We start from the raw sequence: 24,899 nt of genomic DNA on the forward strand, positions 1-24,899 counted from the left end.
CATATCTTGTCCAATGTTATTTCAGTACAGCACACTGTATGTGCACAATGCCTTGCTTGTGTGGTGTTCTCAGTCTCATTATGCATTCTCTCTTTTAGGTTCTGCATGTCTATCCTATTTAAGGTGTGAATGTACTTCTGGATGTAGAATATATTCAGGATTTTGTGTGGCTGTACTTGATTTAATTTGTTCTCATTCTTGCTCTTCTGTTTTATCTACAGTGATGTGAATTCAATGTATCTCTCTTCCACGGAGCCACCAGCTGCTGCTGAGTGGGCCTGTCTCCTGCGTCCCCTGCGAGGAAGAGAGCCTGAAGGAATCTGGAACCTGCTTTCCATTGTGCGGGAGATGTTTAAGAGGCGGGATAGCAATGCAGCTCCTTTGCTGGAGATTCTGACTGACCAGTGTCTCAACTATGAGCAGGTATTCAAATGTTTGCTCGGTGGGAGGGGGTGGAATTCTGGGGAACCAGGATGAGCCAGTGACTGGTGCCGTATGCCTGTACAATCCACGGTTGAATAGTTATTATTTTTCTTAACAGTCTGTATGCTTTATGGACATGTGCTTCTCCACACTAAAAAGGTGTTACAGATTGCTCTTGTCCTGACTTAGTGATGTCCTGTTAACACTCTATCCCCAAAATACCTTGATCCTTTTAACATGAATATATGGAGTCTGGTCTCTTTTGTTCAGCATGTTTGATTTAATTTCTGTCTAGTCAAGGTGATTTATTTTAATGGGTTTGTTTCTAAACAAAGTACGTCATGTATGAGCTGTCATTTTGATAAAACTGAAGAAATATGTTGGGTGGTAGAATCTCAAATTCTTTTGTTATTTTTGTAGAAGATCTCTTTTGATGGGTTTAAGTAATACTTTTTAAATTTTTTTAAAATAATATTGGGAAAGAGGTTTCCTTTTACAGTTCAGGACACTGATCTCACACTGAAAAATAAATTGCAGTGTAAGTTTCCTTATTACTCTATCACATACCTCAGCTTTGAGCAGGGGAAAGCAAATGCTTCATTTGTCACGTTTGTTCACTTTTTCCCTGCTAAGTGTGAAGGCCTTTAGTAAAAGAAGCTCCTGAGAGTGTTTTGTTCTGTGGGCATGTGCCTTCTAACCAAATACATTTTGAGAGGTCCTTAGTTCTCACAAATCGTACTGCTTTAATGCTTGTCGTTATTTTGGAATGAAATGAAAACATGGTCCTAGCTGCAGATCCCATTTCCTTGTCGTTACAAGGTTAAATGAGAGCAAGGGATGAGATGCTGGCCACAACACAGCTCCACTGAACATTTTCTTCTGCAGATAACCGGCTGGTGGTACAGCGTGCGAACATCTGCATCACACAGCAGTGCTAGTGGGCATACGGGACGCAGCAACGGCCAGTCAGAAGTAGCTGCTCATGCTTGTGCAAGTATGTGTGATGAGATGGTGGTTCTTTGGAGGCTGGCTGTCCTTGACCCAACTATTAGTCCACAGAGGTGAGCAACAGAATTAGATCCAGTCTCTCTTTTATTTCTGTGATATTCAAGCACACTCAAGAATTTCTTCCTGTGCTTTCTTGCGTTTGTATCATTACCTCATTACCTGTTCAAGAGCGCTAGAATTACTTTAAACTTTAATTGCTATGGCTGCTCACTTTTAGCAACATCATGTAAGGTGAATAATTTGTTTTCTGAGAGCTCACTTTTACATACAAGTTTAATTCTGCATTTCAGTTTCCCAGTGGAGAACATTTCTTTGAATGATAACACCAGCTACCAATACATTTTGATGTTTTCTAAATTTAACTGTTCAGCGGTTTAATGGATTTCTGTTTAGCCCCATCATTCACTGTTGTCTATTCCAAGATGAACCATTTTTTGCTTTCTCTGCTCTTAGGGAGTTTATTCTCTGCAATGTATTGGTAAATAGTGTCACTGGTATCTGATTTTCAGTCAGTGTTTTCAATTGTCTGAGGAAAAATTGTGTGGCTTCTACAGGTTTCTAAACCATATTGTGCCTTGGAAAATCACTGCCATCTCTGTTTAGCAATGGTTGAACCGTGGTGGAGGTACTGAGGGCTTATGTTGAGATAGTTGACATTTAATAATTTTTTTTGTACATCTGGTCTACTAAGTGGTGTGTAAAATGTACTGAATTAGTTTAATATGCTATAAATGCTCAGAAAATGTTTTTCAGAACAAATGAAAACAGGGTGGTATTTTCAATACAGTTGCACGTTAACGGGATTTGCTTTCTGTGAATTGTTATGTAACATTCATAAAATGCCCTATCTATGTAAAGTACATCAGGGACACTAAAATGGATGCAGTTTTTGTCTTGTGCAGTTTACAGTATGAAGTAGCTAAATATAGGAGATGAAGATAAATCAAAAACTGTAGGAAACTGGGAGTGAGGCTTAAAATAAACACAAACATCAATCAGATCACATAGAAAAGCCATAAAAGATTTTGGTTTTTAATAAAGTATGAAGTTGTGCGGTGTGTATTCACATTTATTTGGCACAGTTCAAATTTGCTCAGATCTACTTGAGCTCATGCATAATTGAAACACTCCTGCTTGATTACCTATTCTGTTGGTGTTTGAATAGTCACCACGAAGAATCCTCTTCTACCCGTCCTTGCTGTTCTTTTGAGTGAGAAGGAGACTTGCTATCTCATTCCTAATTCATTGCATTCATCCTTATGTTACCTTTCCTGAGTAGTTCCCTCTTCTTTTTTGTTCTGAAAATCCTCCTTGATTAAGCCCTACCGGTCTGCTCCCTTGTTAATTCATTGCTTCCATGGACAGATAGAAGCAGTCCATTTTGTTTAGTCCCTTTTGTCCTAATACCCTTTACACCTAAACTGGGTCACCCCATTTTGATCTGACTTTTTGGGGTTTTTTTTTTTGCTTTTGATGGGAAATCTGAGAGGATTGAAGTGTTGAGCTTGTACCCCAGATCTCTGAAATCAGTGGCAGTAACAAGATGGCAGTTGATTGAGACACTGGTGCAATTTCTAGAAATGTTTTTTCCTCTTCTTGAATTAGGGCACCCAAATGTGTAATCCATTGAGACTGTCTTGCTCCTATGCTTAGGCTCTGTGTGAGATCTGGAGCTGGGAAACGCAGAAATACTTTGTTCTAACCATGGTAATGTGGGGCACGGGAGTAACTGCTGTGTAATTTAAGTCTATGTAATCCTACCAGCTTGCTGCTTCATCAGAGTTATTTAAACATCAATTATTTTTGTCTTGCTTGTTCTGTGCCTATGGCTTGCAACAGTTTAGTCTCTCGAGGACAGCCTGCTAAAGCCTAAATTAAATTGTTGGGCTCTAGGTAGGTGTGTCAGGGTAAAGAGGTAAGTGCCTGGAAGGCAAATTAGGTGGTCCTCTCTGGCATTGTGCTCCCTGGGGTACGTTGTTTAGATTGTACTTTGAACGTCTTGACTGGAGTTGTTCACAGGGTGGTTTCACAGCTGCTGCAAACTGTTTTATGAATGTTTCCAAGAGCAGTTCCCCATGGTACTCGCTGGTCTCAGAGTGCTGAGGCTCCCATCACTAATAGCTCACTTGGGGCAGAGAAGCAAACAGGGCAGACGCTATTTAATTTTAAACCTCTCAGTTTGTATCGTGCTTTCATGTTGGTATCTTCACATTTTGTTTCTGTATCATGGACCTGTCTAGGACTTGGTTGTTAATATACACCTCTTTTCTTTTTTTCAGCCTGTCTTCTTACTAATGCTGTCTATATTTAATTGATCAGAAGATGTTTCTGACCAAAAGGAGAGGAGGTGCTCTGTGGGTTAAGAGGTAGTTTGTTGCGGCTTCATTTTGTGTCCGCTTTCTAACCTGGCCTCTTGCTTCTTCTCTTAGGCGCAGGGACCTTTGCTCACAGCTCAGACAGTGGCAGCTGAAAGTCATAGATAATGTTAAGAGGGGTCAGCACAAGAAATCACTTGAGAAGCTCTTCCAGGGTTTCAAGCCAGCTGTGGAAGCCTGTTACTTCAACTGGGAGGAAGCTTATCCCATTCCTGGGATCACATATAGCAGCACTGACAAGAAGAACTCGTTCTGTTGGGTAAAGGCCATCCAGCAGAGGAGCTGCCGGTTGCAGTGTGCAGAAACTGCCTGTGAGTCTGGGAGAACCCATGGACAGGAGCCTGGGGGACCATGTCTGCAGCCTGGGGACAGGTTGCGTCCCTCTCCCCAGGAGCCAGCAGTCCGTCCAAAGGAACTTACTGGAAAGCGGAAAGTTGTCTCTGAAACACCACAGAGGGTTCTGAGACGACTTTCAGCAGAAGGTGATAAAGCTGTGTATAAGACTGCAGTGGGTAAAGCAAAGTTGCCAGTGAGCAAAGGCTTGACCAGTAAACATAGTGGGAAACGTCGCATGAGCAGTGAAGACAGCTCTCTGGAGCCGGACTTGGCAGAGATGAGCCTGGATGACAGCAGCTTGGCTCTGGGGGCAGAAGCCAGCAACACGTTCAGTTTTACAGAAAGCCCGCTGAGCAGGAGCTACAGGGATGCCTTTGAGGAGGATGGTGGGGTGTACTTCTCTGAGGGACCTGAGCCCAGTGTCAGGAGCAGTTCGATGGCCAAGAAATCGCCCAAGGATCCTGTGGGGGAGATGGGTAGCGGTGATGATGACCTGCCTTCTGCCGATGAGAACAGTGGTGGTGTGAGCCTGAAACCAGAAGAAGTGGGAGAGAACGGTGCAGCAGGAGGAGGGGATGACGGAGAAGAGGAAGACGATTACCAGGTATATTATTTGAACCCACAAGAGGTAGCCAAGGAAGATGATGACAAAGCTGAAGGGGGAAATGAAGAGGAACAAGATATATTTGCTGGTATAAAGCCTCTGGAGCAGGAGAACCGGATGGAGGTGAGCTGAATCTAGTTCAGAACACTGTTTTGCAGTTTTATGTATTGCGTACAGCACTGTCTCGCCACCCTTCTAGCTGTCACACTTAACCTAGTATGTTGTTAAATCAAGTGCTTAATTATAATGTCGTCATAACCCATTGTATCATAAGGATCTACAGTTTTAATGCAGTGGTATCACATATGTCTGTTTCCCACAAGCTCCCTATTTCTTTGCGAACTTCAAGTGTGTCCTGGTTTTAGCTGGTCCCATCTCACGCTCCAGGATTTACAAATGTAGGCAAAACTGTGTGCTTTTCACCTTGTCTCACTCTTGGAAATGGCAAAATTGAGCTGAAATGAAAAATAAGTAAGACCGAGACATGTCCAGCAGGAAAAATTTAAATCCAACCATGTAAGCAGAAATCCTCTGGAAAGCCAGAGGCAATCTAATGGACTGTCACATTCCTGTAATAACCTCAAAATATGTTTAGAGCTTGCACCTATATGAGCAAGCAGCTGAAATGGAGATGCATGGCAATAGTTATAGTCAGTCAGTTTAGGTTTTAGGTTTTTTTGAATTATTCTCTGATCTCTTGGAGCGCTTGGAGGGAGAATGGGACTTAATCATGGAAGAAAACGCTTTTTAGGGGAGTGCTTAAAGGGATAGTGGTGCAGGTCCAGTCAGGGAAGACTCCGAGAGCATCTGCTGCTGAAGTTAATTGTGAATTGTGTTTGCAGAGTCTTTGTGACAAGTGGCTTGAGCAGGCTAGCTCCAGCCTGGGGGAGTGTGGTTTGAATATGACCATCTGTTCTTTCTTGCAGATCCTCTTTGCCTGTGCAGAGGCCCTGCATGCACACGGATACAGTAATGAAGCATGCCGCTTAACTGTAGAGCTCGCCAGGGACCTACTGGCCAACCCTCCAGATCTCAAAGTGGAGCAGCCACCGACTAAGGTAGAGAGAGCTTGTCTGGTTTTGAGGGTAGAGAGTAAGTTAGAATGAATATGTGGGATGGATACAACAGTATTCGCAGGCATTTCTCATTTGCTGTGATTCAGGGCCCTTCGCTGATGCTTCCCTCTGGGTTGAACTTCTCTGAATGTCATTAATGTGCCTGATCACTGTGCATGTATGGGTGAATAAAAGGGAGAAAGAAAATACAAGGCCATTCAGCAGAACTTGGAGTCTTCAGAAACCCAAGTTTACTTAAAAGCTTCTTCATTTTTGCTTATGCTCTGGAGAGAAGCTTGGTTTCTGTATTAAAAGCTGCAGCTCCTTTTGGAATCTGTTTTAATTCAATTGAACAAAGCATCCTGTTTAATGTTAGCTTCAAAGGATGTTTTGTTGCAGAGATACCTGCTATTGTGTGCTATGAGATTATACAGCAGCCATAAGAAGTCTTGATTTCTGTGCAGCTTTGTGCAGGTGACCCTGATTCCCTCCAAAACCTTAGTCTCCTTTTTCATAATGTGCACCACTGGAAATGTTAGAAGTTTTGCCGTTTCAAGATAGAGGGTTGGAGAGGAAAGAAATAATCATAAACTTCTGGAAAATCACTTGTCGTGGCACTAAGCAGTGTTTGTTGTATGGAAGGATTCCCTTGGAAGGGACAGGCGTGCAACATCTGCCTGCACAGCATCACTCCAATAGTGGACATATGTCTTGTCCACAGGCCAGATCTTCCACTCTGTCGTGCTGGGGTGAGATAAGGGAAGTAATGATGTTCATCGATAACCACGGGGATTTCTGATTCCTCAACAAAGGGAATACAATTTAAATGCGTTTTGTTCTTTCTTTTGTCTACTAATTATTGTAAAGGGTAGGAGGACAAGCATAGGATCATTTAGGATGTTTAGGAAAGTGTCCTATCACAAATTCCTTCTCAAACAGGGCAAAAAGAACAAGGTATCGACCAGCAAGCAGACGTGGATGGCAACCAACACCTTGTCTAAAGCTGCTTTCTTGCTGACTGTGTTGAGTGAGCGGCTGGAGTACCACAACCTGGCCTTCCGAATAGGAATGTTTGCTCTGGAGCTGCAGAGACCACCTGCCTCTACAAAGGCTCTGGAGGTATGAGACATCTTAATCAGGCAGTATCCATAAGCAACGTAGTTCTGCTTGAACACTTTTGCTTATGTCGTTTCCATTTCAACTCCTGAGGTTTGGTTATGGTTTTATATGCCCCCTTAAAATTGATTGCAGTGGGGCTAAATGGATTGTTAGAACAATTATGTATTAGAACCCATTAGCATGTGTTGTTCTGCCGGAACGATGATTAGAAACATCATTTCAATCTGACGTTACCTTCATTGATAGGATGCTCAGACCTCACGTGCTAACAGGCCTTTGATTTCATATGAAGCTATACGCTTGAAAATGTTTAAATGACTACAAAATCTTTTATGAAATTATTATTTTGATTAGAACAGCTTGCTTATCTTAAATATGTTTCCAATTTTCTTGGCTAATCTGGGGAAAATAAAGCCATTTGTAAATGGAATTGTCCATATTTGCATTGGTGGTTTGAAACTTACTCCTTAGGGTGAATTGGTGCAATTGTTACATGTTCAAAAATTGTTGCTCTTGCTGATATCTCATTTGTTGGCAAGTGAACATATGCCCTGTGCGGGCATATTATTTTGGACATTGCTTGATTACTACTGGGCTTCATGTTTAGGAAAAAAAGTGTCCAGTTGAGACCTTGTCTGTGTGACCTGCAGCTGTCTTGCTTTTCACTGCAGGGTTGTGCGGTCCCTGGAGGTGTGCATTGTTGCTCGGTATCCACCAACTACACTTGCTGCACTGATTATCTGTACTACTTATGGTCTGATTAGAAGAATGTGAGATTGGCAGTCACTTGTTACCTAAAAGAAAACAATCATTTTCACATGAGAAGAATAGAATGCAGAAATGGCCCGGAGTAGTGAAACGTAATGGTCGTCCTGGTGGCATGCGTGCTGCCACACCATGCCCATTCTTCTGTTAGACAGTCTCTGTGGTCTTGAATGGGTATATTACTTCACATAGCATACTTCCTTCCTACAATTAAGAGCAATCACCTTTTCCACTAACTTATCCAAACACTTCTCCTGATGTTCTTATGAAAGCTTATTGTTATTTTTTCTGTATGCAGCTCAAAAGTGGTAATTTGAGTTAAAAAAAATTGTATATAACTATGAGGCAAGATTTGGTTTAGATTTCAAAATCTGTGTTCAGTGTGGGGAGAATGGTAAAGGTGGCTAGGGTGCTAAGAGTTGCTGTAATTTAGTGATCAAATAAAAACTGTTGCTGTACTTTATGCATAGGGAGTAATGGTCCACTGCCCACAGGGCCTGTGCTGATGACAGCTTCTTCTGTTTCCTTGTGGGTACTACCAGGTGAAGCTGGCATATCAGGAGTCTGAGATTGTAGCCCTCTTGAAAAAGATTCCCTTGGGCACTAATGAGATGAACACTATTCGAGGAAGAGCTGAAGAACTGCGAGAAGGGACACTATGTGATTACCGTCCTGTCCTGCCTCTGATGCTGGCTAGCTTTATATTTGATGTCCTGTGCACCCCAGGTACTGTCTGCATTGGCTTGAGGGTGCAAAGGGCATGTTCTGAAATGCCAGGTCTTGAAGGGTTTTCAAAGAGAAACTGATTTCTGGATAAGAACAGCCTAGTCTTGATTCTTTACACACTGTTGCTTGCACTCCCCTCCATGTTGCTTTAAAGGTATTTTGTGTCCTGATGGAACCATCTCTCCTCCTGCTTACGTTTTGAAACAACTGGCAACTTACCACATTTCCACACTGTGTGTGTGTGTCCATAAAATAGTTACAAATTACTGACTTTTACGCTGGTTATATTCAGAGAAAGGAACTGTGTCAGATATAGTGTGGCCAGCAGGACCAGGGCAGTGGTCGTCCCCCTGTACTTGGCACTGGGGGGGCCACACCTCGAATCCTGTGTTCAGTTTTGGACCCCTCGCTACAAGAGGGATGTCGAGGTGCTGCAGTGTATGCAAAGGGCAACAAAGCTGGGGAAAGGGTCTGGAGCACCAGTCTGATGGGGAGCGGCTGGGGGACCTGGCACGGTTCAGCCTGGAGAGCAGAGGGCTCAGGGGGGACCTTCTTGCTCTCTACAGCTGCCTGAAAGGAGGCTGTAGGCAGGTGGGGGCTGGTCTCTTCCCCCATATAAAAAGCAATAGGACAAGAGGAAATGGCCTTAAGTTGTGCCAGGGGAGGTTTAAATTGGGTATTAGGAAAAATTTCTTCACTGAATGGTTGGCCAAGCATTGGAACAGGCTGCCCTGGGAGGTGGTGGAGTCACCATCCCTAGAAGTGTTCAGAAAACATGTGGGTATGGTGCTTAGAGGCATGGTTTAGTGGTGGATTTGGCAATGCTGCGTTAACGGTTGGACCTGATAATCTTAAAGGTCTTTTCCAACCTAAATAATTCTATGATTCTTTAAATCTAGCATTTAAAAAAGAACACAACAGCCTGGTATTAGAAGTCCGACTTGGAAATATACCTGCCTTGTCTGCAGCCTTCTGAGTTTCGAGAGAGAAAGGTGCTGTGATCTTGAAACTGGTACAAGGCTCGGAATAGGACCTCAGAAGCTCTGCAAATTCAGAAAGCTGTCAGAAATGTCTTGTGCCTTGAGGTCCTGGTTTTGAAAGCTGAGCACTAATTCTATTGCCTTCTTTCAGTGGTTTCTCCTACAGGCTCTAGACCTCCAAGCCGTAATTGGAATAATGAAATGCCTGGAGATGAAGAGCTTGGTTTTGAGGCAGCTGTTGCTGCTCTTGGTAAGAGTTTTCTCCAAGAAAAGTCTGTCTTCATCCATGTTCTGCTTACTGCCTCATTTTGGGTGGTGAGAGTTAGTAGTTCATTCCAGTTTGGTGCAGAAATGAAAGTGTGCGCCTATTTGTAAGAACCAGATGCAGAAGGATTCTCCATGCTAGGGCTGAGGTGCCTTTGAAAAAGGTGCGCTGTGAAAAAGGGACGGGGGATATGGGACAGGAAATGAATGTTGAAGTAGTAACATGAATTTTGCCTTTCTTGGTTGCTCATTTGTTGCGGAAGATGTATTGCCACCTTCTTAATGGAGATGGACAGTTTCAGAGAACAAAAGACAATAATTTCAGGAGAGGTTAGACAGTGATAGTGAAAGACTAGCAGAAGATCTCTCGAGCATTATCGTATAATTCAGGATCTTAGCATAATACTGGATTCTTGCCTCATTTATCAACTTCAGCGACAAAGCAGTGATTATATATACTACGTTGTCAATACTGTATGCCTGTTTTAAAGCAGCATACAAAAAGGAACAACAAGGCCTGTCCTCTGTTGCCTCACCTCTGAAAAGGGGAAGATGAGTTCTTTATGGAGTGGCAATGCTGCTTGGAGCATCTGCAGAAACTGGAAAAGTTTGTTTCAAGATAGAGTGGTGGGCTTGCCTGGACTTTTCCTGAGGCATATGTCTGGTTGGTTTGACAGCTGTAGCAAGCCTAGTATTCTGGGGACAGGCAGCAGCTCCTGTTTATTCATGACCTATTTCTGAAATTAACAGAAAAATAGAAGGCGGGGGGGGGGGGGGGGGGGGAAATCCCCTTTTGCCTGTGACAGTGAGGTGACAGTCTGAGGAACAGATAGTGCTCAAGATGTGGTGTGGTCCCATGAGCTTACTTGTCTCTTCATCCCCTCTTTTCTGGCCTGCAGGCATGAAAACAACTGTCAGTGAAGCAGAACATCCTCTGTTGTGTGAAGGCACCCGAAGGGAGAAAGGGGATCTGGCACTAGCCCTGATGATCACTTACAAGGATGATCAGTCTAAGCTGAAGAAGGTGAGCTTCCCTTGGAAAGGGGAAAGGGAGATGCAGAGCAAACCACGTTTGGGTTGTGATGGATTTGATAGTTTTACCAGTGAACATAAGTTACTGCATCATGTACTGATGATTACAAGCTATGTTGTGATGTTTAAATTCTTCTGCTGATGCAAAATCCGATTGGGCGCTGCCCTGGAAGGGGCACTCTTTCCATAGGTCTCGGGTCCATTTGGGAGATTCATTCTCACTGCTTTTAATGCTTTCTCTTACTGGCTAAAGCAAGTCCTTTGTCCCAGGGGTTTTCAGTGTGCACTCTCTGTGTGATCTGGGGATTGCTTCTGTTTTGCTGCAGGGCTGTTGGCTTGCTAAACAGTGTATCTTGCAAAGCCTTTGTTTCTTAACCTCTCCCCTCTTTGATATACTAGTTCAGTCCACCTGTGCCTTAATCTCCCATGCAAGAGAGATAGTAAAACTCTTCCCCTCCACCCCAAACACTGCTGAAGCTTCAGGAAGAGTTTTATTAATCTTTTATATTCAGAAACACTTCTACCTGGTAAAGATATTATTAGTGCCTTTCTGTCTCCTGAAGGAGAAGCACTTTTGCTATACTTTTCTCCAGGGAATAACAGGGACACTGTGATATCAGTCATCTGCAACTAAATGCTCTGTCACACTCATGGTGTTCATCTTGTGTCGACAATGAATAGTAGAAATGGCCCATAAGATGTGGTCATGCATTGATGACCCCAATTATCTAATAAATAAAGACGAGAAGGTGTTATTGTAGGCCAGGAGAAGGCAGTTTCTGTAGTGGGTTTACCAGTTTCTCAGCAATGGTATGACAGGATTTTTTGAATGGTGAGCACAGAATTTTGGTAATTTAAACAAGAAAATCTAATGACTGGCAGAACTAAATATAGAGTCCTCCATTCCGTTCTTGATGTGCCAGAATTCTTTATTGTGAGTTTTGAGTGCTTTTCAAGTAAAGTCAGTGACTGTTTGAAGTGAAAATGGGGATATTACTGAGTACGAATGAATTTTTGCTTCCTCAGTAATGCAGACCACATGGCCCTCAACTGTGCATTGTACATCTTCAGTGCAGGAAGGTGATGCCGACTTCTCTTTTTCTTTTCTTTTTTTATTTTTATTCCTTTTTTTTTTTTTTTTTTTTCCCTTGCTGTTAAAGATTTTGGACAAACTCCTGGACAGAGAGAGTCAAACTCACAAACCACAGACACTGAGTTCCTTCTACTCATCCAGCAAGCCTACAGTAGCAAATCAAAAATCTCCTTCCAAACACGCTGCCCAGTCCACTGCAGCTATCCAACAGCTCCCAGGGACTTCTGTCACTCAGCAAGCTGCTGTGAGCACTGCAGTCCAGAGCAGTCCCGAGAACTTCGTGGAGAAGAGCGCACAGGGTAAGAGATGCTTTGTAAGGGCTATGCTGAAACCCTTCTGTTAACCTGTGCAAAACTGGAACTGTACATTTTTGTCTGTTTGGGGAAGTAGTCAGAGCGATTATATTACCATCTGGCTGCTTGGTGGTTGCTAGAATGTCATTCCCTCCCTTATCTGTTCGGCTGGATCCATTTCTGTATGCATTCTTACTGCATAGAAATTCAAGCTTTCAAGAAAATCAAAATCTTCAGCTTTTCCTATCTTGAGCCTGTTGTATAACTAGTTAACATAAAACTACTGTGACTCTGGTTTTTGGGTTTGTATCACAGAGGTGCAGGATTCCAGAAAGTTATACACTGAGTCAGGTACTTTCATGCAAGATAACTAATTAAGATGGCTGAAGGGCATTGGAGATAAACCTGGTTTTCTTCAAGCTATGCTTCTACTTTGGTGGCAAACTTCAAGTTGAGCAGCATTTGGTGGAAATCAAGTGCCCTCTTAACTGTCCCCAAAGAGATCAATACTAGCTGAGGATGCCTGCAGTAAGGTTAGGATTGCTGGAGCATTTTTATTCTAAAAACTTTCCCTAGTTGCAGCAAATTTTCCAGATCTTCAGTTATTAAGATTAAATGTCCTTGACCTGGTATCGGATGATATGCTTAACAGTGTAAGAAAACGGAGATAATCCTGCTCCTAAAAAGATACAAACATCAAAAGATACAGGATTTTTATAAAATTAGTGGTATTTAAGTGGCCACGTCTGGTTTTAGAGATAAAGAAACAAATGATGTTGTTTACCTTGTTCTGCCTATGCAGAGAGCTCTCAGAGGTCCCCCTGTGAGCCAGCTGCAGAGGCCACTGTCTTGAAACAAGAAGGAAAGGTCCCCAGTCGTCTGGCCCTTGGAAACCGTGGTGGATACAACGGGAGGTGCTGGGGTTCGCCTGTCAGGCAGAAGAAGAAACACACAGGTAGGAACGGACTAGTTCGTATGCTGTCTACTGCTGTGCTAGGCAGCCTGCTGGGGTTTCAGCAATTCTCTTGCTCTTTTGTTCCACTTGTCGCTTTTCCCATACTACAGAAGCAGTTGGTTGTCTTGGAGGTGTTTGGCATGGAGAGATAGGTTTTCCTCCACAGATTTCCTGCCCCCTTCCTTAGGGCAACTTACCGTACCTTTCTCACGCCAGATACATTCTGGGTGATGGATTAGGTATTGGAGCTGAATGGTTGCTGGACTCTGAGAACAGAGCACTGTGCTCCTGGGTCCAGAAACAAATTCAGAGGAGCTGCTGCCTCTCTACACTTCTCTTGGGGAGAAGGTGTAAGTTAGAGGCTGAGGATGTGATGAACCTTTGTGTAAATTGTGCAGTGTATACCAGAAGGATTTTCTTTGTATACGGTCTGTGGAACTTGACTTTATACTTCTTGTGGTTATACTCTGTCACAAAGCTTGGCAGATGGAGTGAGGGATGTTGTGAAGGGGGAAATAAAGACACATTGTCCTTGGACTCTTCTGCTTTTTAATCCAAACACTGCAAAATGACACTGATATCTGTGGCCAAACTGACTAATTTAGTCTCTCTTGATTTGCAAAGTTGGATGCCTGGCAGCTGTGAGGCTGACTGTCACTACTGGCATGACTGATCTTAGTTGGGACTGTAGGTGATGTGGGTAAGAGTTTACCTGTGCACATTGCATTTCCCAACCCTGGTGACGTTACTGTGTTGGTTCTGGTGTTGTAGGCATGGCTAGTATTGACAGCAGCGCTCCTGAAACCACCTCTGATAGTTCTCCAACGCTCAGTCGGCGGCCGCTACGTGGGGGATGGGCAACAACATCCTGGGGCAGAGGACAGGACAGTGACAGCATCAGCAGTTCTTCAAGTGATTCGCTGGGATCCTCCTCTTCCAGTGGCAGTAGGAGAGCCAGCGGGGGAGCCCGTGCAAAGACTGTGGAAGTTGGCAGGTAACGAATGATATGAACACACAGAGGCAACCTCTAGGCCTGCTGTCAGGGAGCTAGGACGTATGCATCGGGAAGTAACTTCCTTGGGAGAGTTTGCTTTGTTTCCCCTGGACCCTAAAGACAGGAACTCTGCTAGTGAACTCAGGGGTACTTGTTGCTGTCTGAAAGGTTCCTCTATCTTTATCTTCTAGGTATAAAGGGAGGCGGCTGGAGAGTCATGCTCCTCATGTCCCAAACCAGCCCTCAGAGGCAGCTGCTCACTTCTACTTTGAATTGGCCAAGACAGTCCTTATCAAAGCAGGTGGAAACAGCAGCACCTCTATCTTCACCCACCCTTCCTCCAGTGGTGGGCACCAGGGACCACACCGCAACCTTCACCTCTGCGCCTTCGAGATTGGGCTGTATGCACTAGGGCTGCACAACTTTGTGTCTCCCAACTGGCTCTCTCGAACTTACTCCTCCCATGTCTCTTGGATCACAGGTTACAGCAAAACTTTATTGGGAACCTTACTTTGGGGCAGGAAGGAAGGAAGGGAGGGAGGCAGGCTTATTGCCCAGAATGTTGGTGCTGATGTGCTGTGGTAGCCATGTAAGCTGCTGGCACAGCTGGCAGTAGAAGCTGAGCGCCAGTGTTTTACACAGTGGTGCTTGCTTTGGCCTGGAAAGTTCTTCTGACCTGTTTCTTCTCATTTGTACTGCAAATGCTTCAGTCTTCAAAGCCGTAGACCACTTCTCACACAGAGACTGGTCTTCAGTTTTCCTTCAGGAGTCTGCTGAAGGGAAATGTTTGTCAAGTCTGAACACGCTCTTTGGCTGTGTTCAGCATTTCACTTTCCTCCTCCTCCTGTTTGCACCCAGACCTACTACCTGCTTACTATCCATGGCTTCTAGAGCCTGAAAAACACCCTTGAAATGTCATGTTTTCCTGACGTGATGGAAGTAGAACAGCAGTCCAGGCTGTGGTTTGTGGGTACTAAAATCACCTATAGAAAATTCCTCCTCACTGCCTGAAATGCATCGTTAGCTTAACTTTAAAAACAGTACCCTCATGCACCGCTTGCTTATCGACGGCTCTTGCCTGTCCTGTGTTTTGGAGGAAGAGCCTAAATTTGACTTGAAGCCCGAGGGGAAAAACTGGGGTCTGCCACTGCTCCTGAAGGAAGTGCGGAGTGCACCTCCTGTTGAGGGAAAGCTGACTGGAACTGTGCTGGGCGTACAGTGGTGTGAGAGTCTTCTCTCTTCCTCTTAGGGCAGGCCATGGAGATCGGTAGCGCAGCCTTGAACATCCTGGTGGAGTGTTGGGATGGACATCTGACTCCCCCAGAGGTGGCATCGTTGGCAGACAGAGCTTCACGGGCCAGAGACTCCAACATGGTGCGGGCAGCGGCTGAACTGGCACTCAGCTGCCTGCCCCACGCCCATGCCCTGAACCCAAATGAGATCCAGAGGGCTCTGGTGCAGTGTAAGGAACAGGTGAGCATCACGTGGGGGCTAGCTAGCGCAAGGCGATTCCTACTATCAAGGACGTGCTGTTACTTGTGGGATAGGCTCCTGTGCCACTGGACAGCCTTAATCCCAGTTCTGTGGATTTCTTATGTTTCATGAATAACTCTGATTATTCTGCTGCGTAGCTGTGATCTCTCTGCTCCCCATAGCATCAGTCATTTTAGAGTGCCTTTTACTTTTCTGCTGTTTTGCCTCCTTGCCTTTCTGGTTTTGCGTTCTTCACTTCTGCTTTTCTTTCCCTGCCCACAGGACAATCTGATGCTGGAAAAGGCCTGTATGGCAGTAGAAGAGGCAGCCAAAGGAGGTGGTGTCTATCCAGAAGTCCTCTTTGAAGTAGCTCACCAGTGGTACTGGCTCTACGAACAGACTGTTGGCGGCACCCCGGCCCAGAGAGAAGGTGCCACTGGCTGCAGTGCCAGTGGTGCGCGGGCTGCCTCTGAAGCAGCACGTGGGTTGACAGACAACCGGGTGACCTCTGAGCCAACCACTGTAACAGTGGCAGCTGCGGTAACCGCCGCAGCAACAGTCATGCCGGTGATCTCTGTGGGGTCCACCATGTACCAGCAGCACACAATGGCAGGGCCGGCGATGGCACATACACACACGCAGGGTCTCCACCCTTACACCACCCTTCAGACTCACATCCCCTGTAATCCCCAGTATATCGGACACACTATCCAGCACATGCCGCGCCCAGCTGTCTTCCCGGTCCCTGGCTCAGCATACCCGCAGGTGAGTTTTGCCTGTGCCTTGTTCATTTACGGTGACTTTGTGTGGCTGTTTCCGGAGGGAGTAGGTTGGACTGGGGAGAGTGTGGGGTCAGACCTGCCGTGGCTTGAGATCTAGCCTCTGCTCTCGCTCACTGGCCGAGTTGTGGTACTTACTTTGGCTCCCCAGCTCAGCTTTTGCATAATGAGGACCCTTCTGTGGGTGCATTTGAAGTCTCAGGAGAATACAAAATATAATACAGCAGTAGTTTTTAATGTTTATTGCTTTAATGTTTCTCAGAAAGCTTGTCTTCTTGAGAGCTTGCAGGCTAAATAGAGACTACGGAGGGAAAACCAAATGAAAGTTATTTTAACCTCTGCCTATCTTTGAAAGTTCTGGGAGTGGTTTTCTGCAAAGTGATCAGATTTAAAAGGAGGAGCAAGCAGATGTAATGGTTATGTGGTGCAAGGTAGTTTCTGTGCTGCTGCTTCCTGTGCTTCCTTCTCCCTGTCGGATCGGACTTCCCGTGCTCTGGGGTTTGTGTGGGGACAGCGTGTTTTGGACTGCCTCTAAATGGTCAGACGAATAGACATGACTGTTATTTATCTTCTGTTTTAGGGTGTCCATCCAGCATTCATAGGAGCGCAGTACCCTTACTCAGTAACAACGCCATCACTGGCAGCTACAGCAGTGTCATTCCCTGGCGTGCCCGTCCCATCCATGACGCAGATTGCAGTGCATCCCTATCACAGTGAGACAGGACTGTCACTGTCTTCCAATGTAGCCAGTAAGTGTTACAGCTGTGGGCTGTGTGTAGCATGGGTTTATTTACCATGCCTCCTAGCTGTGCCCCAGTCAAGTCCTGCTGCTCACTGACCACAGGTGGAACCAGGGTTCTTGTGCTGAAATGTTCTGGCTAAATCCACTCCACCCTAAAGATGTGCACGCTCAGGGATGCATAAGGGGGCTTGACTCAGCTAGCAGAGCTTTAATTTCTGTTCAACTAAATTTCCAGTATGAGATTATTTTGGCCTCTCGGACTACAGTGTATTTGGATCCCTCCTGGCCTTTCTGACTTCTAACTTATTAGAGCTTTATTCCCCCTCTCCTTTGGAGCAGGTGAGCATAGATGATCTTGAGCAGGCTCTTGTGGTTCCTTTGGGTCAGATGAATCGAGAGTGCAGGCAGCAGGCAGACTTGTGCTACAGTAGCACTAATAGAGGTCTTTCCTGCCCGAAGGGAGTGGAGGCAGCCAGTACCTGAAACGGGGAACTTGTAGACGGGACAGATGTTTTGGCAGAACCACGTCAGTGGCAATCTGAATGATTGCTCACATGTTGTGTTGGTGCTAGAGTGGTGGTGAAGACCCATCTAGTAATGTGTGGCACTGGAACAGCAGATGTTGACTAAACTGTGGACATGCCTCTCATTGCCGTGGGGTTTTGCACCAGTGGGTCGGGGCTGACCCAGGCTTTGTTACCCCCTCACTGGGGAGGCTGTAATGTTTGCCTTTTTGTACATTTGCCTGTTAGTGCTTCATAACTCACTAGGTGCTGGAAGACTGGTATGTGGGAAAACACTTAAGAGCTGTGTGGGCCTCCTTCATATCTAGATTATCAGGAGAATCTTTTCAGTTAATTTTATCTTGCATTTTGATGCCAAAAAGCCACCGCAAAAGCATGTGGGATAGTCCTAAAGGCCACAGGATCTGAAGAGCATCCTTTGCTGACAGCCTTAGTCCTGGGTTGTTACTGTGACTTCTAATTGTGAGAAACTGTTCCTGTACTCCTCAAGAGAGCGATGAATCTTTCAGAACTGCTAACTTATCCTGGAGCACTTAATGAAAGGAAAAAACAACCCCACCCTTTCCAGTTGCCATTGTTTGTCTTGCATAAACTTCTGTTTTCAGTTCTTAAGCTACTGTTTCACTGTTCCTGGAGTACCCGGTCACGTTGCGATGCTTGAGCTCTGGCAGCAATTCAGCTCGCTCTTACGAATTATTCTCCTTGGCCAGACTTCTAATGCAGCATGGATTTTGCCCCACTTTGTGGGTTGTTTGGCACTGTGTGTCTGCTTGGTGGAGGAGGTCAGACAGATCTTTCCTGGAAGGCACATTGTTCTCTGGTATTCAACTATTTAATAGTAAACATTTTAAATAATCAAAAAGAAAAAAAAAAAAAAGAAGCTGAAGGTGGCAGGGGAAGAGGAGAAACTGGAAGTTGGAACATTGCCCAAGCTGGTGTAGTATCACCACAGAGAAGCTGTGAAATAAGGGTAACAATGTGCACGCACCTAAAGGCATCTCTGGTCTGGAATTCTGAAGCAAACCTTGCTTTTTCCTCTCTGTACCTTTCTTGAGAGGGAAAGTTAGATACACTGGAGCCCCTTGCCAGAGCACAGCTTACTGGCTCAGTGTTAACTGCTGTCTGCACAAGTTTAGGTGGTACAATGTAATGGATTTTCCTGCGATTTCCCTTGATTTTGCCCGTACTAGTTCGGTGTCTGAAGGTGACAGATTCTCAAGTGTCCTTGCTGTTTTTACTGGTGATACATGCCAGTGGATGCAGTGGCTGTTCTTTCTAAGGCTGGACTGGTGGCTAGCTGCCAGTAACGCTCTTCCCGCACCCGCACGGTAGCTGGGTGGAGTGATAGCTGGCTTACAACAGAAGTGGAGGAAACCTCATGAAGTTGGACTTGATCTCTGAGTGACTTAATGCTGTTCCTGCTCAATGATTTTCCTCAGCAATTTCTTATCAGGTGTAGACATGCACATGCTTGTTTCCTTGGGCAAGAAATCAGAACCAGACATCTCATTTAATAATAGCAAAGTCAACACATGTATTGACATGTAAAACATGAATGATGTGCATACTCATGATATACTGCAAAAGAGATGGACAAGCATGTGACTGACCCCCTTCGGGCCCAGCTTGCAAACAAAACAGAGATATTCCTGGCCCGCTGTATTTCAGGTGTAAGTCTGTGGTTTTTGGTTGCTGTATTTTCTGTTTAGGGGAACAGAACACTACATTGGCAGGGGGCGGTCAGGTGAGGGAGATGGTGGCCCAAGTAAACCTTCTTTTAGGCTGGCGGTGGGTCCTAATGCTGCTGTTTTGCTCTCTTCAGTAGGAAGTGTCCATGCAGGATCAACGTTCCCAGCGATTCAGGGGGCTTCCTTGACAACTCTGTCCTCACAGCCCAACTCCCTTGTTACAGGGGGTTTTCCTGCCGAGGATGAGCAGCACAGTCAGCCTGTGAGCCCCCAGGGTCTGCACTACCTCCACTCCGCATACCGAGTTGGTAAGGACGGCCAAGTGGGTTTCTGTGGCCCCGTTGAGAGGGATTCAGGGCAGGGCTGCAGGTTTTCACTGTCATTTGGCAATTTGCTACTGCACCTGTTGGGGGCGATGGCATCTTAGGTACATGGGGAAAGCAAGTTTGTGGTCATAAGTGGAGGCTAAAAATGGAGGAAAGCTATAGAAGATTGAAGAGTAGCTGTCGAGTGCCAACAGAGTAGAAGAGAAAGCTAGGCGGGTTAGAGCTGGGGAGAGCCTTGCTTTTCAGCCAGTGTACTTAAAGGCTCTGAGGATGTGATTGTGCAAGTTGTGACTATGTGAAAAAGTGGAGTTCAGCTCCTGCTGCTTGTGGGTGGTGAAGGCAAACCTCTCGTCTAATAATTGGTTGAACCTTCAGAGGCACAGAGAGATGTGCCCTGTGCTTCTCCAGCTAGGCTGCTCAAGGCTGACGTGGAGGGAACTTGGATTTTGTGGAGAGTGGGTATGTAATTAGCATTCCTTTCCCAGTCACCCTGGTTAGGAGGAAAAAAGAGTCTCTGCCTCAACTGCTGTTGGTACCAAGATAGCAGTCTCGGGGGTTGTGATTAAGTTCGGATTGCAGTAAGCTACTTGTCGTGGTCCAACCCAGTGGATACTTGGGGAGGGAGGAGGGAGCCTCCAAGATAAGCAAAGACAGCAACAGGGCAGCAAAGGAACAGAACCAGCAAGAAAATGGAAGAAAGGCTAACTAACTGGAGGTTGCTTGAGTTTTTTCTGTTGAACGCTAGAGAAGAAAGTACTTGTTAACCGGAAAGGGATGCAGATGTCGTTGGAAACTTAGCAGCGGTAAGCCAGTGAAAGGCGTTTAATGGAGTATCAGAGAAACGGGGGTGGAGAAGAGACTCTGGAAGATCAAGACATGTGCCTTCTGGTATTTAAGAACTGCTTTCATGGGAGGATTTGCCTGAAGAGCTGCATGGCTGAGGACTTTGCAGGCTGGCAATGGTGCAGCTCAACGTTGGCCTGTTGCCTTTGCAGCAGAGTAGATTGGTTTCGGTAGCTTCTCTGTTGCAATTGTGTGTGCTGCTCAGACTGGGCTTGGCTCTGTCGTTGCAGTTATTACTCTAGATCTATGCCAGGGGCATTTTGACAAAAGGGAGATCCAGCACTGGTGGCAGAGTTGCATTGTTTCTGAGGTGGAGTGGTTAAATTTGGTTAATTGGTTAAATTTTTCTTTCCCCTACTTTGATAGTCTGGTCAGCCCTGGATAGTAAGACTGTTGTTGTAACAGTGCTGGGTTAACGGTTGGACTTGATGATCTTAAAGGTCTTTTCCAGCCTAAACAAGTGTATGATTCAATGGAAATTTAGAACAAACGCGTTGCTTTCAGGACACCTCTTGTAGTGCAGCCATTGGGGCTATCGGCTTGACCCTGCTGTAGGTGCCAGTGGAGTGTCTCTTTGCAGCTCTAGTGAGGTGTGATGGCGGTGCAGATTTCCCAGCCTGGAGCGGTAGATCCAGATGTTCTTGCAGATAGTTCCTGTGCTGACAGGCTCCAAGATAGGCCTTTTGTTTCTCTCTGGACTCTTTGCAGCTAGGGAATTCTCTGCTGATGAAGGGCAGGCCAATCAAGTTGTGTTGCAGTGAGTGAAATGCTAGACTAAGTCTTACTGGGCAGAAGTGCTGCTTGACTCTGGCTGCCCCTTTCTCACAGGGATGCTGGCTCTGGAGATGCTTGGCCGAAGAGCTCACAACGACCATCCCAACAACTTCTCCCGCAGCCCACCCTACACAGAGGATGTAAAATGGCTCCTTGGGTTAGCTGCGAAGTTAGGTAAGGCTCAGAGCAGTACTTAGCAGAAATCCACTTGCTGGGATTTGCACTATGGTGGGAAAAAGCTCTCCAAAGAGTGAAACTTCAAAGACTGGGTGAACCTGATACCTGATCCCATTTCTGAGAGTGTTTCGGAAGATCCCTGCTGCTCTTTCATCCAGGCAGTTGTCCCATTTCTGGGTTCTGTAGGCATGCTGTTGAATTTTGAGGCACTGGATGAAGTGCATGGGGTTGGACAGGGCTCAGAGCTTGTATCTCTTCCATTCTGTAACAGTAACTCTTGCTTTTCCCTTTCTACTGTCTTGCAGATATTCCTCTTTCTTATGTATATTTATACCTTCTGTGAAGACCTTTTATAGCAATAGGTGCTCAAACCACCAATTGTTTGGTTTTTTGGTTTTACTTCCACTTTGCTCTTGGATCTTTTTTGTCAGCTCATATTTTTAATTCTTTCATAAGCAGTGAGAACTTAAAAAAACCCCAACCTTTATAAACAGCCTGTCTGGCGGCATGGCTTCTCCTGCTGCTGCTGGGGGAGGTCCACTCTAGGCAGAGGTGGGGAAGCTCGACTGTCTCCAGCCTGCCTAAGGCCTGTGTGCTGGTGCATCTAGGCGCTTCCTAGATGAGCGGTCAAGTGGCAGTGGGAGGAGGTGCAGTGTGTCCTTGCCTCTGTAGTTACCTTGCCACATCAGTTTTCTTTACTATCCCCTTTAAAGACAGGTGAACTTGGGAATACCAGTGACTGAGGTAGTACCTGGTCTCTACTCAGACCTGATGGATGTATCGGAATGATCTCTTGTCCCCATGAGTTTGCTAGACTGTGTCCCCTGAGCCTGCTGGAGGATACATTACACTGAGAAGAAGGTGCTCTAAATCCAGGTTCTTGCTGGGAAGTACCTCATTTCTGGTGTGTCTCTTACCTTAACACTGTTGTTCCAACTTCTCCTTCCTGTGCAGGTGTAAACTACGTGCATCAGTTTTGCGTTGGCGCAGCCAAGGGGGTGCTGAGCCCTTTTGTGCTCCAGGAGATCATCATGGAAGCTCTACAGAGGCTCAACCCTGCCCATGTGCACAACCACCTGCGCACCCCAGCCTTCCACCAGCTGGTGCAGAGGTGCCAGCAGGCCTACCTGCAGGTAACGAGCGGGCTGTCTGCCTGCCTGGCAAAGCTGCCGGGCCATTGCCTGCCTTGCAGGAGCTGCCTCTGTGTGTGTGTGTGCGTGGAGGGGAAGGGGCCTTTGGTACTGGTAGCAGAAGCGGTCCATTGCCTGACGCGTCCCTCAGCAGGGAGAACGGGCATTGCCTGCCTGTGTGGAGGCTGTGTACAAAGGACCTCATTGTACTGCTTCTTCCAAGGCCTCTCGCCTCCTGTATGCTCCACAAAGGATGGGGTGGTTCTGTGTTCCCTGTCCTTTCTTCCTCACTCCAAGTGCTACCTGTACCTTTTAACTTCTGTACTTTTTCTTTGCTATGGTTTCAAGCTCCCTCTCCCCCTCTCTTGCTAGCATGTCTTTTTTTTTTTTTTTTTTTCTCTTGTCTGTAGCCTGTCTTCCCCTCATCACGAAACCCTGGCATGGTTGTCTGGTGTGCCAGTGCTGGCACTAATAGTGGGAGTGGCTTGGTCAGCTACCAGTATGGATGAGATATCTCAGGATTTACTGAAACCAGGACAAGTGTGTTTCAGTGAGCCAGCTGGAACACCAGAGTTGCCCGTCCCTTAAAACAGTGTAAACAGGACGCCCCAATGTACCTGCTTCTCTTGAATGAATAACCAGAAGGGTGATTCTGTAGACCTGTCCAGTTTGGATTAGCTGTCCTATCACCTAGATATTTTGGAGAAATGACAGCTGCTTCACTTGAGCTCAAAAGCTAGGTTTGCAGTTTTGGGGCCTTAGTGAGAAGCTGATAGACGTGACAGTGTTAAGCCTACAGGTATTTCATAGCCTTACTCATCCATACCCCTTAGCAAAGGAGAAGTTCAGTGAACATGCTGGGTCCCCACGTGTAGCCTGCAGGGGTGCAGTGTTAGCTGGCCCTTTTGTGCTGTACTGCGGCCCAGTTTGGTGCTCATGAAGGAGAGGACACCTGCCGGTGCCGTGTGCTTCGTTTCGGTGCTCTCTCTCAGCAACCACTCACCTGGGCTGCCTTAGGGTGTGCGGGCAGCACTGCTGTCCCTTTGAGCTAGCTCTCCTCTGTCTTGAGACCTCTCGTGGGGTAACAGGATCATGTGATGCGTCACCCTGGGAGCTCTTGAGCCCTCCTCTGAGTGTCACCAGCACGAGGGTGGTGAGCAAATACCTTAAGGCTCTTTCCCTGTTCCCATCCAGTACATCCATCATCGGCTGATCCATCTCACTCCAGCTGACTACGATGACTTTGTGAATGCCATCCGCAGCGCCAGAAGCGCCTTCTGCCTGACTCCCATGGGCATGATGCAGTTTAATGATATTCTCCAGAACCTAAAGCGCAGCAAGCAAACAAAGGAGCTGTGGCAAAGGGTCTCTCTGGAAATGACCACCTTCTCGCCGTGACAGCGGGCGGAGCTCCACGGACACACAACCCTTTGTCTCGCATAGTTGTAGTTCCATTTACACCATCCTTCCTTCTGGTGTCTTTTTTAATTTTAGTTTTAACTTGTTGGAAACCACTGATCTGATGTATTTATACCATGACATTCCTCTCCAGCACTGTTGCGTGTTGGCGCTCTGCTTTGCTCGCTCTTCCTCCTCCTCCTCAGTGGGCTGCAGGCTTTCAGAAGCATCAGGAAATGAGAAGGAAGTTGAGCTGGCTGCCCTGTGGTGTAGTCACCGCTTTTTTCCCTGAGCCCCTGGAGGCTGTCCTGCGAGCAGTTTGCAGTGTGATTACGCACGTGTTAGAGGGGTGGGGATTCTGTCTTAAATATTTATTTTGGCATTTATAAATATGTAAACTTTTTTTTTTTAATGGGCTTCTCTTACTCCACACACCATCTCTTGGGAGAGGCTGGGACTGCTGTGCACAGCCAGTGCTCCCTCCATGCCTTCCAGCAGCTCCTGCAGAGAGGAGCTGAGGCTGGCGCAGCAGGGCCAGGGCCACAGCTTTCTGCGGCAGCTGCTGAGGGCAGAGGCTGCAGCTCGGGCAGTCGGAGGCCGGGACTGCGCTGAGCTGCCTGGAGGCTGCCAGAAGTGCTTGGGCTGTTTCTCAGGAGTGTCCCTCACTGGGCACTGCTGGCTCATAGGATGTTTTGATCCTGGTTGTTCAGAGTTGTACAATCGTGTTTCTTTTGGCTGGGGTATTACTCTCCTGTAATCAGTTTCTTATCCCTTGTCTCTTCTCGTTTCCTGATTAAACACTCGTTTTCTTAGACTGACTCTCTCTTCTCTCTGCTATGATGTTGACAGTCTGATGGCGCTGGCCTGCTGCGTGTCATGGGAGCTTCTGTGAGCCCTGGCAGGTCGCTGTCCTGCCTTGGGGAGCAGCAGTCCAGCGTGCGGCAGGTGGCCAGAGCTTTGACGCAGGCTGTGAGCCAAGGGTTTCTTGCTGCTGCTGCGAGGACATCCTCTGCAGAGGCTGAG

General features: G+C 46.2%; 1 protein-coding gene across 6 annotated transcripts in view; it reads left to right on the top strand.

Moving 5' to 3' along the window:
* ZSWIM8 (zinc finger SWIM-type containing 8) overlaps positions 1-24,694 on the top strand; it is a 63,162-nt gene extending 38,468 nt beyond the window's left edge. For 3 of the 6 annotated variants that reach the window (XM_056352921.1, XM_056352926.1, XM_056352927.1), the window contains 20 exons: positions 222-423; positions 1,309-1,484; positions 3,861-4,869; positions 5,673-5,804; positions 6,741-6,920; positions 7,592-7,627; positions 8,228-8,411; positions 9,543-9,641; positions 10,555-10,679; positions 11,848-12,079; positions 12,876-13,028; positions 13,800-14,022; positions 14,214-14,503; positions 15,272-15,495; positions 15,778-16,260; positions 16,855-17,023; positions 19,363-19,536; positions 21,226-21,345; positions 22,303-22,481; positions 23,673-24,694. In XM_056352921.1, the coding sequence (XP_056208896.1) occupies positions 222-423; positions 1,309-1,484; positions 3,861-4,869; positions 5,673-5,804; positions 6,741-6,920; positions 7,592-7,627; positions 8,228-8,411; positions 9,543-9,641; positions 10,555-10,679; positions 11,848-12,079; positions 12,876-13,028; positions 13,800-14,022; positions 14,214-14,503; positions 15,272-15,495; positions 15,778-16,260; positions 16,855-17,023; positions 19,363-19,536; positions 21,226-21,345; positions 22,303-22,481; positions 23,673-23,876 (4,594 nt within the window). In that variant the 3' untranslated portion in view covers positions 23,877-24,694. The remainder of the gene's footprint in view (positions 1-221; positions 424-1,308; positions 1,485-3,860; positions 4,870-5,672; positions 5,805-6,740; positions 6,921-7,591; positions 7,628-8,227; positions 8,412-9,542; positions 9,642-10,554; positions 10,680-11,847; positions 12,080-12,875; positions 13,029-13,799; positions 14,023-14,213; positions 14,504-15,271; positions 15,496-15,777; positions 16,261-16,854; positions 17,024-19,362; positions 19,537-21,225; positions 21,346-22,302; positions 22,482-23,672) is intronic. The other 3 variants (XM_056352924.1, XM_056352923.1, XM_056352925.1) reach the window with 3 other exon arrangements.
* Positions 24,695-24,899: the final 205 nt, after the last annotated feature.

The sequence above is a fragment of the Falco biarmicus genome, chromosome 9, assembly GCF_023638135.1.
Source record: "Falco biarmicus isolate bFalBia1 chromosome 9, bFalBia1.pri, whole genome shotgun sequence".
NCBI lineage: Eukaryota > Metazoa > Chordata > Aves > Falconiformes > Falconidae > Falco > Falco biarmicus.